General features: G+C 43.8%; 1 protein-coding gene across 14 annotated transcripts; it reads right to left on the bottom strand.

Moving 5' to 3' along the window:
- Positions 1 to 234: 234 nt before the first annotated feature.
- Positions 235 to 16210, bottom strand: LOC118359798 (cyclin-dependent kinase 11B-like). Of its 14 annotated transcripts, none has more exons than XM_035738550.1 (21): positions 16057 to 16113; positions 15378 to 15414; positions 14866 to 14996; positions 14287 to 14426; positions 13954 to 14132; positions 13680 to 13824; positions 13069 to 13247; positions 12793 to 12927; positions 12584 to 12682; positions 12269 to 12373; positions 12066 to 12140; positions 11637 to 11866; positions 11307 to 11397; positions 9837 to 9958; positions 9517 to 9622; positions 9104 to 9225; positions 8788 to 8895; positions 8256 to 8372; positions 5119 to 5267; positions 1077 to 1266; positions 235 to 867 (listed from the first exon to the last, which is right to left on the bottom strand). In XM_035738550.1, the coding sequence occupies exons 3-21, from the start codon at positions 14974 to 14976 to the stop codon at positions 775 to 777; spliced, it is 2496 nt and encodes an 831-aa protein (XP_035594443.1). In that variant the 5' UTR covers positions 14977 to 14996; positions 15378 to 15414; positions 16057 to 16113; the 3' UTR covers positions 235 to 774. The 14 variants fall into 14 exon arrangements, with proteins under 14 accessions (XP_035594443.1, XP_035594445.1, XP_035594444.1 ...); XM_035738552.1 differs by having other exon boundaries at positions 14866 to 14993; positions 16057 to 16086; XM_035738551.2 differs by lacking the exon at positions 16057 to 16113 and adding an exon at positions 15768 to 15948.
- Between the last annotated feature and the right edge of the window lie 33 nt (positions 16211 to 16243).

Consider the following 16243-nt stretch of genomic DNA (forward strand, 5'->3'; position numbering starts at 1 on the left):
TAGTCCTAAAAATCATGAGCCACTTCAATAACAAAGACAATCAGGGGCTCCTTCCCCTGAATTGTGCTGAGACAGTGTGCAGGGCAAAGGAGGACATCACTCTTGGACGGTTACTATAGAGCCGGGTTCAAGGCTGGAATTTTTGTTGGACTCGACGTCCTTTCTTTTTTTCTTTGGCAGGCAGTGTGTGGTGCTGTTTGCTTAGCTCAGACAGCATTTATAAATGCCAGCAAAAGAGTTTTACATTTTATTTCTAGCAAAAACATGTCCTGGTATGTTAGCCATCAGTCACACAGTTAAGTCCTTACAATATGATGGATTGACATGGATCTAACGCTGCTTCATTATTATACAGTAGCTCCAGTACTCAAAAAATACCAACCACTTAAAATCTGGTCCTTTTCCGCAGTGTAAAAAAAAGACGGAAAACAAAACAAAAAGCCAACATGAGCTAAGCTACTGACAAATTGTAGTTTGGTTTCGATGCACTTGTCAAGAGTCGAGAATGTTAAAAGAAGTGACTGTTTAACTGTTGGGATTCATCCAAACGGAAAGAGACATTAAGCGGATTTGTCCGTTGTTCATGTCATGACCAGTCTGTACCCTCACAGGTTCACAGTGAGGGCAGTAAGCTGACCCCTGACACCGGAGGTCATTCCCACAATAAGCCCAGCCACATTAAAACCTACATGTCCCATGATTCATTGTCTGGTCAGGTGACCATGCTAGTTTCTCTTTTTGCATACACAGGGTGTCCTGTCCTCCATGTGCAGCTCAGAACTTGAGGCTGAACCCTGGGCCCACAGCAGAAGCCCCTTGGTTGCTGGTGGTCAGATGGAAGCCGGTGTCTTTCAGGTCATCGTCACCCTGGAGAGACGACAAGCCACACACGTTAGCTGATGAGGTACATTGCTGTTATGCCACGGAAATAATGTATTCTTGAAAACAGAAGTAGTAAGCAGTGGGAGGATGTCTCGACTAGAGTGCTGTAGGTCTATAATCTGTGTATGACAGAAACTGAGCTCAGATGTTAAACCCTGGTCAACATATGGATGTAGAGTTCAACCCAGCCTCACCAGCTGACTGTAGCCCAGGCCTCCCTCGGGGGGGCGCGGGCTGGTGCCCCTCTTCACCCTCTGTTGCTCGCTCTTGGCGGGCCAGGTGGGGAACATGGACGGGTCGATGGGCTGCGGCGTCTCCCGGAAATACTCGTGCTTCAGTGCCTCATCCGACAGGATCCTCTTGCTGGGGCAATAGGTGAGGAACCTTGGGGAAAGGGAAAAAGTCAAGGCCAGGGGTGGCAGAGGTCACTCAAAACACTTCTGCATTAAAGCTTTCATAGAGCACATGGGGTCCCTCTCCATAGTCTAAAGCGGCGTCCTCTCCCTCATCTCATCTGAACACATAGGGTAAGTGAAAGCAACAAGCCTGACAATGAAATTGACCTTCCGCGATTAATAAAGTTGTTTTGAATTGAACGCCTTCCAAGAGTTATTTTACATCGGAGAAGTTGGAGAGAAGCCGATGAGAAGAAGTCCCCTTTAAACTCGAGATTAGGGCTGACCCTATTTAGTCGACTGGTTGATTGTTTGATCGACCATGATTTATTTAACTAAGCAGTAGCAAAAAATGTTTTAAATAAAGTATTGTGTACAACACACCTGTCTGATTTGCGCCTGTGAGTGGACTGATCTATTGTGGAGGCTGTGAGGATGGCCCAGTCGCATCAGTCTACAACATATGCTACTGAAACTGTATACAGTTACATTACATAAGAACAATGGTACAACACTAACACAAATAATATTATTTTAGAACAAAAATGTGCGGAGGCAGCAGCAGAATGAGACGAGAAAACAGCCCTTGACTTGTTGATGAAAAATGAGAGAAAGCCCCAACTTAATGAGGTTATTGATTATAGACCTCTGTTAAATATGCCTATATATTTACATTTACGTCATTTAGCAGACGCTCATATATCTACAGAAATAAGACAGGTCCTGCTTCTGTTGCCTGTTTGTTTAATAGCCTACTGATTCCGTGAGCGCCAACCCTCATGCAACATATCAAGTAAACAATTTCACAAATTCAGCTTAAAAAAAAAAAAAACAATCTTTGCTGTAATAAATGATTTACACGTTCCCTTAGAACAGCCTCTGTGGTATTATTTATCATTTAGTGTTTACATGGTTCCAAAATGTTATTATAAATATCGCTCCTTTTTCTTGATCTCCTTATTGTTATTACTAGTATTATTATTAGTAGGATTTTATGATATAGGTCAGGCCCCATTGTGCCCTATTCGGACTGGATTAGTTTTAATGGGGAGGTCGGGTAACAAATTGTGCACGAGCACAAAACACCACATCTGTAATTTTAGTTCCGTTTGAATCCATGTCAGTAATTTTTACATGGCAGGAGAGTAACAATTCCAGCCAGAATAGCCTACTGTTCTTTGTCAAACTCCAAAGTCCTCTCATATAATACTAGACCTGTGCTAATCAACATCCTTGTGTTTTGAGAGAAATGTCTTGACAGGTGAGAACGTTTGACAGGTGTTGCTTGCGGTTCTGCGCATGAAAACAATAACTGAGTCGATAAATTTAAGTAGTTCACAAATTATTTTTGAAATGGCCGACATGTAGCCTATCAATGTTTACAGTGAATGCTTTTGTTTATGTTTGGTGCATATTAATTGAATATTGCCAAATGCATCAAAATTGTGCCTATTTAATGCAACCCTTCATGTTAAAATTCACCCTTAAAATCACACTGCCAAAGTCATTACATTTTGGTACACCAGAATTACATTCATTTCCAATTAAACGCTGTGTTTGCTTTGCAGACGCAGTTGCAGTGCGTTCAGTGTGGTGCATACGTTGGATTTATCGAGCGTATGCGTCAAACTGTATGCTTATATGGCTTGACAGAACTGGTAGCAGAAGGTGAATGTTGAACTTTTGTTGCATACATATCCAGATGATGCTGCATACTATTGAGCAGTGACTCTAGGTGTGATCTAAGCGTAAGACTTTCTCATCCATAGATTTAAAATGCATCGCAAGTGCAGCTGCACTGTTCAGCTCACATCTGAAGGCTGGGAGGCATTTAGAACGTACTGCGGAATGCTAAAATATCCTAAAGATTATGATCACACTTCCTCAATTTAAATATTATTGCGACATCACACAAAAGATGGTTTCTAAACCAAACCAAGCTTGAGTTATCACCTGGACATGTTGAAATACTGTATATGCACGGCTAGAATAAAAACCTCCGTCATAACTGTCAATATATCAAAAAATAATAATTACAGGGGGCAATTTGGAAATAGAATCACGTCTGAATTGTCCTCTGGAATAATGGACATTATGGAGTAATAATTACATAAAACATTCTCTAGTAATACTAATCCTGTGTGAATAGCTAGTCGGTCACATGCACGCGATGCATACACATGTCACGTAAAAGAGAGCGGGTTTGAGGGAATAAGGAATATTTTTCCTAAACAAATGATTTTTTTTTTCAGTCAGAAATGTCTAATTATGTTGCAACTTCAGTAACACGGACAGCGTGATAAACACTGATGTTCAATGGTGGTCACTGCAACAGGGAGGAGAAAGACAACGGGTGCTGGTCAGTCACCGTCTTATTTTTACACAGCAAGCCCAGCACAATCAAATCAATTGCTGGTTGGACTCCCTCTAGTCATTTGTGTGTCTTAATTATTTAATCAAACAGTGTGCTTAAAGCATCAGACAAGCTCAGTGAATATAGTTGATTTGATTAAAACACATAGGATGTGTCAATATATGAAAAAATACCAATGGATTGGTCAAAATAACTTTTTTTTTTTTCAGGGACATCCCTAACTGAGATGCATACTTCATCTGCAAGGTCATCATTCAGGTCACAGCACTAAACTCCCCCCTACAGCCTGGTGCCATGGAGGAGTGTGATGTTCCAAACTGAAACAGGACTGCCATGTCCACCCAGAAAGCCTACACACTCAATGAATAGACTTACGCCAGTTCAGTTCTGCGGCTGAAGGAGGTCCAGCCTCCAGTCCAAACATAGCTCACAGGGGGTCAGGGTCTAATGAGACGGCTAGCAGCCACTGGCCGAGGGTCATTGCACTTCCTGGGTCATGTGACTGTTGCAGCATTCCACTCAGTTGGACTGGTGTCAAAGTTCACCCAAAAGCTGACCCCAACCCCTCCCGTGGCCATACATGGCCACCCATTACAGGTGTGACGCAAATGATAGGGGTGTGAATGTTTAAACTAAATTGAGATGTTTTTCTTTCTTCTAAATGCTAACTAATTTCTCACAAACTAAGTCACTGTGCTGTTATCACAAAACATATTCCTAGGGAAAGTTGTGTATTTAAATAAAGGTGAACTTGAGGATACTTTGGTAAATATGCGAGATACAGATTACCAAGACATATGCGCACGGTTCTTTCTGCCTCCCTCATCCTCTCTCCATCTTGCTGGCTCACCTGCTACTTTTCTTTGCCGATGATGCGAGTGTGTTCAGTCTTCGGTCAGTTGCGTGTAAAATATCCTAGCATATTCATTTATGATAGGCCCTGCTTTAATGCAGTTGTGAGACACACGCAAGCGAAGATGAAAAAAAAACAAAGCTGTGAAATGAAATACAGGTCTGGAGGAGGGCTGAGGTACTTTGATGCAACGCCAAAACGCTACTTCTCCATCCTGTTTATAGTCAGCTTGCCAAGAGTGCAGTGACTGAAGCAGAAGACATGTGGAGCATATCACAGGGCAGACCTGACAGCAGACACACATTACATCAAGGCATAGCAACGCTGATGTTAAACCCCCCGCTGAAAGAGTAAAGACCACATTGGCAGACACACACACACAATAGTCTTTCAGGTTGATGGATAATTAAGAATTAGGTACAACAACAAAAAATGCATTCTCACACTTTAGATACACTGCTCAGTTGAGGTTGAATTTCAAGTAAGTCTGAGGTTTGGTGTAAAGGTGAGTCAAGTCAGGTTTTTTAAATAGGTTAGTAATGAATGGTGTTGTAACTAACCATGCGGTTGAAATGGTTAGGGGTAAGTGCAAGTCTGAAGTTGAGTAGACGTACTTGTTCATGAGGTCAAAGCCCTGGTCTGAAAGCAGGGCTCCGAAGCGCTTGCGCATGTTGTTGTAGGGGTACTCTGTGAAAGTCATCTTCTTCACGGCAGGGAGCTCGTTGTAGCCCGGCCAAATCTTCTCGCTGGGCGACCCCAAGTCCTGGTGAGAACACGCATCAACACATAGTTATTATGTGTATATGAGGGGTGGTCACCATTTTGTCTGGTATGTTCAGAACTGCTAAGTGAGGAGTACTGGAGCACAGTCAAGACCACATCTTTTAATCCGAGTTTTACAGTTGAGCCCAGTCAGACAAGCGCCACAGACAAGACCGTTATGTCACACTGTCTAAAAGAGACTGGGTCATTGAACCGCAGTCCCTTTCTGAAAAATAGATTGTGACGTCAAATTAAATCCATTTAATCCAACTATATTATATTCCTAACTCTGCAACCCTATGGGGAGATCAAAAAACTGCAAAACTTTTACGGACTACAAAAGGGAAGCACAGCTGCGAGCTGCCCAGTGACACAAGCCTATCAGATGAGCTAAATAACTTCTATGCTGGCTTCGAGTCAAGCAACACCAATTTGCATACCGCCCCAACAGATCCACAGAAGATCTATTGCACTGTACACTGCCCTTTCACACCTGGATAAAAGGAACACCTACATGAGAATGCTATTCATTGACTACAGCTCAGCATTCAACACCATAGCGCCCTCTAAGCTCATAACTAAGCTAAGGACCCTGGGAGTAAACACCTCCCTCTGCAACGGGATCCTGGACTTCCTGACGGGCCTCCCCCAGGTGATAAGGGTAGGTAACAACACGCTGATCCTCAGAGGCCCCTCAGGGGTGTGTGCTCAGTCCCCTCTTGTACTCCCTGTTCACCCATGACTGCATGGCCAAGCACAACTCCAACACCATCATTAAGTTTCCTGACAACACAACAGTAGTAGGCCTGATCACTGACAACGATGAGACAGCTTATAGGGAGGTCAGAGACCTGGCCGTGTGGTGCCAGGATAACAATCTCTCCCTCAACATGATCAAAAAAAGAGATGATTGTGGACTACAGAAAAGGAAGACCGAGCACATCCCCATTCTCATCGACAGAGCTGTAGTGGAGCAGGTTGAGAGCTTCAAGTTCCTTGGTGGCAACATCACCAACAAACTACATTGCTCCAAGACAGTCACGAAGAGGGCACGACAATGACTATTCCCCCTCGGGATACTGAAAAGATTTGGCATGGGTCCTCAGATCCTCAAAATGTTATAAAGCTGCATGATCGAATCATGACTGGTTGCATCACCGCCTGGTACGGTAACTGCTCCAACGCACTACAGAAGGGTAGTGCGTACGCCCAGTACATCACTGGGGCCAAGTTTCCTGCCATTCAGTACCTCCATACCCGGTGGTGTCAGAGAAAGGACCAAAAAAATTGCTAAAGACCCCAGCCACCCTAGTCAAAGACTTACTCTCTGCTACTACACGGCAAGCAGTGGCAGAGAGCAGAGCCAAGTATACGTACAAAAGGCTTCTTAACAAGCCATAAGACTTAACAGCTAATCAAATGGCTACCCGGACTATTTGCCTTGTCCCCTCCCCCATTTTTACATTTTGTACACTGCTCCTACTCTGTTTATTATCCATGCAGCCACTTTACCTCTACCTACATGTACATATTACCTCAACTAACCATTGCTGTATATAGCCTGTGTATAGCCTCGCTACTGTTATTTTATTGTTTCTCCTTAGTAAATACTTTAACACATTTTATTTTCTTAAAACTGCATTGTTGGTTAAGGGCTTGTAAGTAAACATTTCATTGTAAGGTCTGTTGTATTCGACGCATGTGACAAATACAATTTGACTTGATTTTGATGGCTAGTTTAGCGTCACTCTGTGGTCCATCTCAAACTCAATTGGGTTGAGGTTGGGTGATTGTGGAGGCCAGGTCATCTGATGCAGCACTCCATCATTATCTTTCTTAGCCTTTACACAGCCTGGAAGTGTGTTGGGTCATTGTGCTGTTGAAAACCAGAGGAGAGCATATCGCTGAATGCGGTGGTAGCCATGCTGGTTAAGTGTGCCTTGAATTCGAAATAAGTCAGACAGTATCACCAGCAAAGCACCCCCACATCTCCTCCATGCTTCATGGTGGGAACCACATTTGCGGACATCATCCAGTCACATACGCTGCGCCTCACAAAAGAAAATCTCAAATGTGGACTCCTCAGACCAAAGGACAGATTTCCATTGGTCTAATGTCCATTGTTCGTGTTTCTTGGCCCAAGTAAGTCTCTTCTTATTGGTGTCCTTTAGTAGTGGTTTCTTTGCAGCAATTTGACCATAAAGGCCCGACTCAAGCAGCCTACTCTGAACAGTTGATGTTGAGATGTGTCTGTTACTTGAACTCTGTGAAGCATTTATTTGGGCTGCAATTTCTGAGGCTGGTAACTCTTAATGAACTTATCCTTTGCAGCAGAGGTAACTCTGGGTCTTCCTTTCCTGTGGCGATCCCCATGCGAGCCATTTTCATCATAGCGCTTTATGGTTTTTGCGACTGCACTTGAAGAAAGTTCTTGAAATGTTCCAGATTTACTGACTCTCATCTTTTAAAATAATGATGGTTTGTCATTGCTCTTTGCTTATTTGAGCTGTTCTTACCATAATATGGACTCGGTCTTTTACCAAATACATCTCTTTTATACCACCTCTACCTTGTCACAACACAACTGATTGGCTCAAACGCATTAAGGAAAGAAATTCCACAAATTAACTTTGAACAAGGCACTCCTGTTTATTGAAATGCATTCCAGGTAACTACCTTGTGAAGCTGGTTGAGAGAATGCCAAGAGCGTGCAAGCTGTCAAAGGCAAAAGGTGGCTACTTTCAAGAATCTTAAATATATTTTGATTTGTTTAACACTTTTTTGGTTACTACATGATTCCATGTGTTATTTCATAGTTTTAATGTCTTGACTATTATTCTACAATGTAGAAAATAGTACAAATAAGAAAAACCCTGGGATGAGTTGCGGTGTCCAAACTTTTGACTGGTACTGTAGGAGTGGGGTAAAGTGCTATTACGTTCCAGACAGTTTGAAGTAAAATGGGACTTCTTGATCAAAATTAGCTAACCTTAAATATCTTGTTAATTTGGTCGATTTCAGATTTTCCAGGGAAGAGAGGTTTCTGGGTAAGGAGCTCTCCAAATATGCAGCCCACAGACCACATGTCCACAGCTGTGGAGTACTCCTGTGGAGAGAAAAACACCACAGTATTCCAAGGAACAGACAGCACTACATGAGTCTGGGTTGGAGTGTTTAGTCTGGGTGAGGACAAGCTTTGACTTGGTGCTATGTGTATGTAGTCTTGGGATATGTTCAGAACCATACTTCTACAATATTTGAAGGTGTACGAAGTATGTGTTGTGATGTCTGGGTGTGGTAAGGTTCACAGTCAGGCAGGGACTTGTTTAGGGTTTAGAATGGCACCATTTTGACTGTAGAGGGTCTTTGATGTTTGAGACATTTTAACTCAGTTGCATTGCGTCTTTGTAGACCAGAGGTATTCTGACAGTATTCTTGTGTCTCCGAATACAGGTGTGTAATCTCATTCATCATTAGGATTTGGGGAGGGTAAACTTATTCCAGATCAAGTTCTGACTCACTTTGGCTCCCAGCAGCAGCTCTGGAGAGCGGTACCACAGTGTCACCACCACAGGTGTATAGGGCTTCAGGGGAGAACCATACTCACGGGCCAGACCAAAGTCCCCCACCTAGAAGAGCGCAAGAAACATTTCAAAGATGCCTATGAGGCAAGCACACCCTCTCACACACATTAACATCATTATTTGTTGTCATCAAAAAGCCTAGAATTACTTTATCCGAGCCATGGATGACCTAATCCTCATCGGAAGTTCCCAACCCACAGTGGTTTAATATAAATGGGACATAGCATAATACAAAACAAGACATCTATGGCACCTTAAGGATCCCCTTGTGACTGAGCAGCAGGTTGGAGGTCTTCAGGTCGCGGTGGAGGATCCAGTTGTCGTGGAGATGGCGAACACCTCGCAGCAGTTGGATCATCAGGGTCTTCACTTCACCTGAGGCCAAAGAAAAAGAGGAAACAAGAGACATGAGTTTATAAACATTAGAACAATCCTTTAAACCCCAGACCACATCGTCTGGGACGAAGTACTAACCCTTTTGGTAGTATGCTCACCACAGAAGCATGACAATATTTGCTAGGTAAACAAAGGGAACACACCAGAGAACACATTTCATTTCTATACCAAACAGAGTACCACTTACCTAGCCACATGATATGGGAAAATGGCTGGTGGACATTTGCATACCGCATGTAGTCCAACTCAAACTGTAGCCCACAAAATTACCTGGCAGGAAAGGCTGTTTCATGGTCTCCATCAAGCTCTTCAGGTCGTGTTCCACGTAGTTCATAACAATGTAGATCTTGTCCATGTTGCTTCCAACAACAATTTCCTAACATGGGAGAAAACGGGATGAAGTACGAGTTCAGCTATCACTAGTATACATTGCTCGTTTATCAATTTTTTAACTTGAATTTGTGCTACACTTTCAGATGAAAGGAGCTAAACAAAACAAATGTCTAAATATTGGGGGGGGTTCCTCTAAATCAGGTGTGTGCCGCTCACCATAGAAATAGAATACCAATATGTATTTCTATGCTCCTCACCCTGACAGTGACGATGTTGGGGTGCTGGGCCTTCAGAATGGTGTTGATCTCTCTCAGAGACGTGATGGGGAAACCTTCTTTCTCCTTCTCCATCTTCAAACGCTTCAAGGCCACAATCTCATCTGAAAGGGAAAGGTGTGTTTTAGTGTGTGTCCGAGTCCAAGGGTTGAAAATCGATTGCAAGGTAGCCCACAGTGAAAGTATTCATACCCCTCGACTTTTTCAACATTTTGTTACGTTACAGCCTTATTCTAAAATTGATTTGTTTTTTCCCCTCATCAATTGACACACAATACCCCATAATGACAAAGCAAAAACAGGTTTTTAGAAATGTTTGCAAATGTAATAAAAAAATGACAAGTATTCAGACCATTTACTTAGTACTTTGTTGAAGCACCTTTGGCAGCGATTACAAGCTTGGCACATCTGTATTTGGGGAGTTTTTCCCATTCTCTGCCAATCCTCTCAAGCTCTGTCAGGTTAAATGGGGAGCGTTGCTGCACACCTATTTTCAGGTCTCTCCAGATATGTTTGATCGGGTTCAAGTCCAGGCTCTGGCTGGGCCACTCAAGGACATTCAGAGACTTGTCCCGAATACACTCCTGCGTTGTCTTGGCTGTGTGCTTAGGTCCGTTGTCTTGTTGGAAGGTGAACCTTTGCCCCAGTCTGAGGTCCTGAGCAGGTTTTCATCAAGGATCTCTCTGTACTTTGCTCTGTTCATCTTTCCCGACTTGTCTCACAGTCCCTGCCGCTGAGGAGTGGCTTCCGTCTGTGCACTAGCATAAAGACCTGATTGGTGGAATGCTGCAGAGATGGCCTTCTGGAAGGTTTTCCCATCTCCACAGAGGAACTCTGGAGATCTTTCAGATGACCATCAGGTTCTTGGTCACCTCCTTGACCAAAGCCCTTCTCCCCGATTGCTCAGTTTGGCCGGGCGGCCAGCTCTAGGAAAAGTCTTGGTGGTTCCGAAGTTCTTCCATTTAAGAATGATGGAGGCCACTGTGTTCCTGGGGACCCTCAATGCTGCAGACATTTCTTGGTACCCTTCCCCAGATCTGTGCCTCGACAATTCTTTCTCGGAACTCTACAGACAATTCCTTCAACCCCATGGCTTGGTTTTTGCTCTGTCATGCACTGTCAACTGTGGGACCGTATATAGACAGGTATGTGCCTTGTCAAATCATATCCAATCAACTGAATTTACCACAGGTAGACTCCAATCAAGATGTAGAAACATCTCAAGGATGACCAATGAAAACAGGATGCACCGGAGCTCAATTTCAAGTCTCATAGCAGAGTCTGAATACTTATGTAAATAAGGTATTTCTGTTCTTCAATTTTTAATACATTTGCAATTTCTTTGTGTAGAATGAGGAAAACAATTGATATAATCAATTTTAGAATACGGCTGTAAAGTAATAAGATGTAGAAAAAGTGAAGGCGTCCGAATACTTTCCGAATGCACTGTACCTGTTTTTTTGTCCTTGGCCCTGTACACCACACCGTAGGTCCCTTCCTCGATACGATTTAGACACTGGAACTCCTCGACACTGCGACACCCCTGGAAAACCAATGTCAATTAATACGTCTCTATACGATTTGCATGTGTGTACAGGTCTGGGTCAAATATGTTTTTGTTTTCTGTTAAATACTTGAGCATTTCTTGGAATATTCTAATGGGCCCCAATATACATGGTAAGCTAGGTCAAGCGCACCTCAGGTGTTTGAAATAAAACAAACACGTATTTGAAATAAAACAAACACGTATTTGACACAGGTGTGGTGTGCTGCCAAACAGACCTGTAGAGCTGGCAGGTACTTGGGCAGCTCCTTCTTTAGCTCCACCGGGGAGATGGGAGGGGAGTCAGGGATGTAGTTCTCCTCAAGTTCAGGGGTGGCTGAGTGGGAGTGAGACACCGACTGGGGGGTGACATCTCCCCCCCCTGCTTCTTCCTCCTCCTCGTCCTCTTCCTCCTCCTCCTCCTCCTCTCCACTTTCCTCAGTGTCATGGTCAAATCGGGACTCAGGCACTGGGATGGTTAATGAGGGGGCAGTTATAACTTATAGAAACAGAACAAAATAGCATATAGCAGCTGGTTGAGAATACCTCCTAACATTTTTAGATAAACAAGCTTCAAAACCAGTCAAAACAAACTTTACTCTTAGACATGACATAATAATACATGTTCAAATGACTGCCACCAGACAAATGGAGTACGAAATGCCTACCTGGGGCAATATGGTTGCTGTTCACTCTTTCTTCCTCAAACTCTTCCTCAGACCGCTCATCTTCACTCACGTCACCTGGAACACAGACAATGGGTGGGTCCAAGCCATGTCACCGTGACAACACCGTAATGGTAGTCCGGGATAAGAAATGCGCACGATCACACACACAATCACAATAACAGAGAGACATAAATTCAGCAGACCTGCAGTCTGGTCAGATTCTCCTGAGCCCGAACCCGATTCCTCTTCCTCTCCCTCGCTGCTAGATCCATCATCATTCTCCTCCTCATCAGAGCCTGACCCTGAACCTAGGAAAGAAAAATCCACTCCGTGTCACCGCCAAACTACCCACATTAACATAACACAAGGAGAAGTGTCTTGACTGAATATCTATAACAGAACTCCATTACTGATTAAACATCAGTAGGAGTGTGCTTTGTTTTCATTCCTTTTTTGTTATGCCAATCTGGTGTAAAGTGACAGTGGGGTATGTTGCGACTGTAAATGAGTGTGTCTACCTAAGGAGGACTCTCCTGTACTGGTCTTCCTCTCGCTGTCACTGATGTCCTGGAGGTCAGAGAGAAGGTCCTTGTCCTCAGGCTTTTCATCCTTTGCCGCTGGACAACAAACACGAGCACCCCATTATAAGTCATGGATTTAATTTATTTTGAAGCTAACTACCACCAAAGCAATATTTTCTAAAAACAACTTGATTGGTTAGTCTCACCACCAGTTCTGTGTGGCTCGCTGTTTTGCTCCAGTCTATCCCGGGGAGTCTGGTTGGGGTTGGGACTGCGACTGCGGTGGCTCTGTTTGGGCTTATCACCGTACTCATCGGGCAGCGCACGGTGGTGGGACGGAACTGTCAGAGGGGGACAACAGATTGAGCTTCCTTCACCAACAGTGTGCCCTTACATACATCAAAAGACATACATCACTCACACACACTCTAAAGCAAAAACTTTAACCTTGTGTGTGCGAATATGCATTTGTGAAGCCTGACCTTCTCGGCGCACCTCACGCTCTTTCCGGCGCTCCTCTGCCCTTCTCTCCCTCTCCTTCTGCTCACGCTGCTCCTTCTGCTGCTGCTCGCGGAGCTTGCGGTCCCTCTCGCGCTGGCGCTCCACCTGCTCCAACCTGTCCCTGTAGTCCGGGGAAGACGGGGGAATCCTGTCAGGAGCTCTCCAGAAACCCAAAAGCCACCCACCCCACACCGTTAATGTCTGCTTCAGGGAAGAGTACAGTATACAGTGTGACAGGTAACTGCACAGTAAACGTGATGACTGAGCAGTGATTGTTTGAAGATCTGCAAGATTAAAAGTAGACTAAGCAATATGACATCACAAGATAGTGAGGCGATACGCATTAATAAAAAAATGCTGATGTATTTTTTGGGTAGTCTTTGCTCTTGAAACTTTTGTTCCAACTTGCCCCACTCTTGGGGGTCATATTCTGATAGAGGTGTACAATATGAGATGCCGCTGATTAACAGACATGTTGAGAACTTCATACGTTTGAACACAAGTGATTTGTTCTGTTGTACATATTAGCTAATACAATCCACGCTAATACACCCAACTTTGTGTGTGTATGGTCACAGTAGTCGGTGGTCACCTCTCTCTGCGGGATTGTGCTCTGGCCTGTTCCCTGCGTTTCTGCCTCTCCCAGTCTCGCCGGGCCTTGTCCTGCTCCTCCCACTGCCGCTTTCTGCGCTCACTCTCCCTGTCCTTGTCTTTGGGCCGAACACGTTTCCCTGCTGCTGTGATAAATACAAAATGTGATAGAGTGCTAATAGGTGCTACATTATGCATAAATACAGTTTAACACTACATGATCCAGTCCCTATGAAGCATTCTACAGAGATACACGTCCCAGGATGGCAACATACCTCCTTCAGCAGAGTGACTGCGGCGGCGTCTCTTGTCCTTTCTTTTCTCCTCCTTTCTGTGGTGAGATTTGTCTTTTCTGGTAATTTGCTGGGGAGGCTTTATTGCCAGCGATTCATCCTCTTCTCCCCTGGAATTGGGAAGACTGTCTAGTGCCAACGACTCAACAAACAGGCTGCCCCTGTGCATAGCAGGGTGGCGTTCAGTTGGGACAAAAATGGGAGAAAATGTATTCAAAAGGAATAAGTTCAGTTTTGAAACATTTTTTTCTCCATTATCTGGCCCGCCTGAACGTGACCCTAATTCCCACAGCTCTTTTTTCGTATCCTCTTTACCTGTCCTCGGTGGAATCTTCCCGTATGTACGGGGAATTCCGGATTGTTATTTCCATTTTTTTATCCCGTAGTTCTCCTTCTTCCGGAGTGTCCCGTTTGGCTTCCCGATCATCCGTCTGTGGAACAGGGCACGGAACGCACTGGACAAGACATGAGAAAGAGGGGACATTATACGCATTCCCACCAAAAAACATGTAGGGGGAAAAAAACAGTATGGTAACCATAACAATGATTGATTGCACATATGGTAAGATTACAATAAAGATTGAGTCACTGGTACAGGTATAGCTCTAGTCTGTGATACATTTCGATAAACATGATCTAATCAAAATGGGAACCAGCATCCTCTGATGGGGGAAGAGAAACAATATGCCCCAAATCAACCCTAGACCATCGTCAGGTGGAGATCTGAGCTATCGGATGTGTGTAAGCAATATGGCAAACATTTCACCTAGTTTATCAGGGGGAAAGGTGGAGCCATTTCCACATTCCTTATCCCAATCTTTTTTCAGATCTCTCCAAGTGTATAGGGGGTACTAGGGTCAGTTTGGGGCACCACAGAATCTCTCTTCCGTTTACATTTTTCAGACGTTTGGGCTCCGTACTCTCCTCCAGCTCCCGTCTGCGTTTCTTCTCTTGCAGAATTTCGTCGAGTGTTTTCACTTTCCAGGTGTCCTTTTCGTCCCCCATCAGCACCCGCTCGCCGCCTGCTACAGAGACAGAGACCCCCTGCTTCAGACTAACATGGAGGGCAATGGAAGAGCAGTGTGCACTGGTGTCATGTTAGTGGCAACTGTGGTATTCATGTGCAAATATTTCATTTATATTCATTAGGTGATGTAGGCCTGCATTTAGCCTTTGGACAATACATTCCACAGTTCAATGCATGCGTTTCATGATTTGCGCAAAGGTGTACATAGCTACACACACTATTTCACACCTCGGGACAAGAGGGTTGTACGAATAAGAATTTGATGGGTTATAATAGTCAAGATGGGTCTTGCCCAGGATATAGAAAAAAAGGTCCCATCGTATAAGGGTTGTATGGGAGAGGAGGCTCAAGTTTGTAAGCCTATAATTTCTGTTGTTACCTGAGTAGCGCCTCGTATCTTATCCATAGCAGTTTCACTGGTACAAAATAAAAATAAATCCCAAAATGGAAGGAAAACGTCGGTGTGATAGAAGGGGGAGAGAAGTCATACGTCCAAGTCAAATAGAGAGATCTACACACACGTTGCGTGAAACCGCACTGTGTAATGCTAAATGTGAACTGAATCTATGAAATATTACTCGCCGACACTCCTTACATTATAAGTATACAGCATAATTAGCTTTAATTCATTAGTTATCTAGCTAGGCCCGTTGTCATAAATAAACCAACTCTAAACGTTACGTGATACCAATTAACGTACTATATCGTACAGCTAACGGTAGCTAGCGTAAGCAAAATTCTCAATTACTAGTAGCTACTGTATACTAACCCGTGGCGGTCGTTAGTTAACATCTGAAAGTGTACCTAGCTGCATGCGTCGTGTAACTAGTAAGCTAGTCCGTTGCAGTCAGAGCCATATATATATAGAGAAGCTCTGGTCAGGTGCTAACGTATGCTAATAAGCTAACATTAGCATTGGCGAGAAATTAAGGAGCTGATGACATTAGGTTTGTTTTTTTCCAGGAGAAAATTATAATTGAAATCCGACTCCTCTCAATAAATCTGAAGTGGGTTAACTGAACTTTTTAATTCTTTGCATTACAAATTATTAAACAAACCTGAAATATACTCCGCGCAATCTTGGACAACCGGAAGACTCAAACGCTTCCTTCTTCTTCTAAAGGTCATACAATTACTTCCAGTTAATATTTCTTCGCTGGTTTTTAAAGCTAAGAGAACACCTTACTGTGCTATCACCTGGACAGGACTTGCAACTGTTTCTAGGTGCAAAACGACAGATACAGT

Source organism: Oncorhynchus keta, chromosome 27 (genome assembly GCF_023373465.1).
Source record: "Oncorhynchus keta strain PuntledgeMale-10-30-2019 chromosome 27, Oket_V2, whole genome shotgun sequence".
Taxonomy (NCBI): domain Eukaryota; kingdom Metazoa; phylum Chordata; class Actinopteri; order Salmoniformes; family Salmonidae; genus Oncorhynchus; species Oncorhynchus keta.

What these genes read in the sequence shown, in the direction of transcription:
- LOC118359798 (XM_035738543.2), bottom strand. Translation starts at nt 16,126, where the DNA reads ATGACCTTTAGAAGAAGAAGGAAGCGTTTGAGTCTTCCGGTTGTCCAA. An exon ending in CAGCAACCATATTGCCCCAG is followed by an intron (nt 11,867 to 12,065) that starts GTAGGCATTTCG and finishes TAACCATCCCAG; the next exon opens with TGCCTGAGTCCCGATTTGAC. An exon ending in AAATTAACAAGATATTTAAG is followed by an intron (nt 5,268 to 8,255) that starts GTTAGCTAATTT and finishes TGTTCTCACCAG; the next exon opens with GACTTGGGGTCGCCCAGCGA.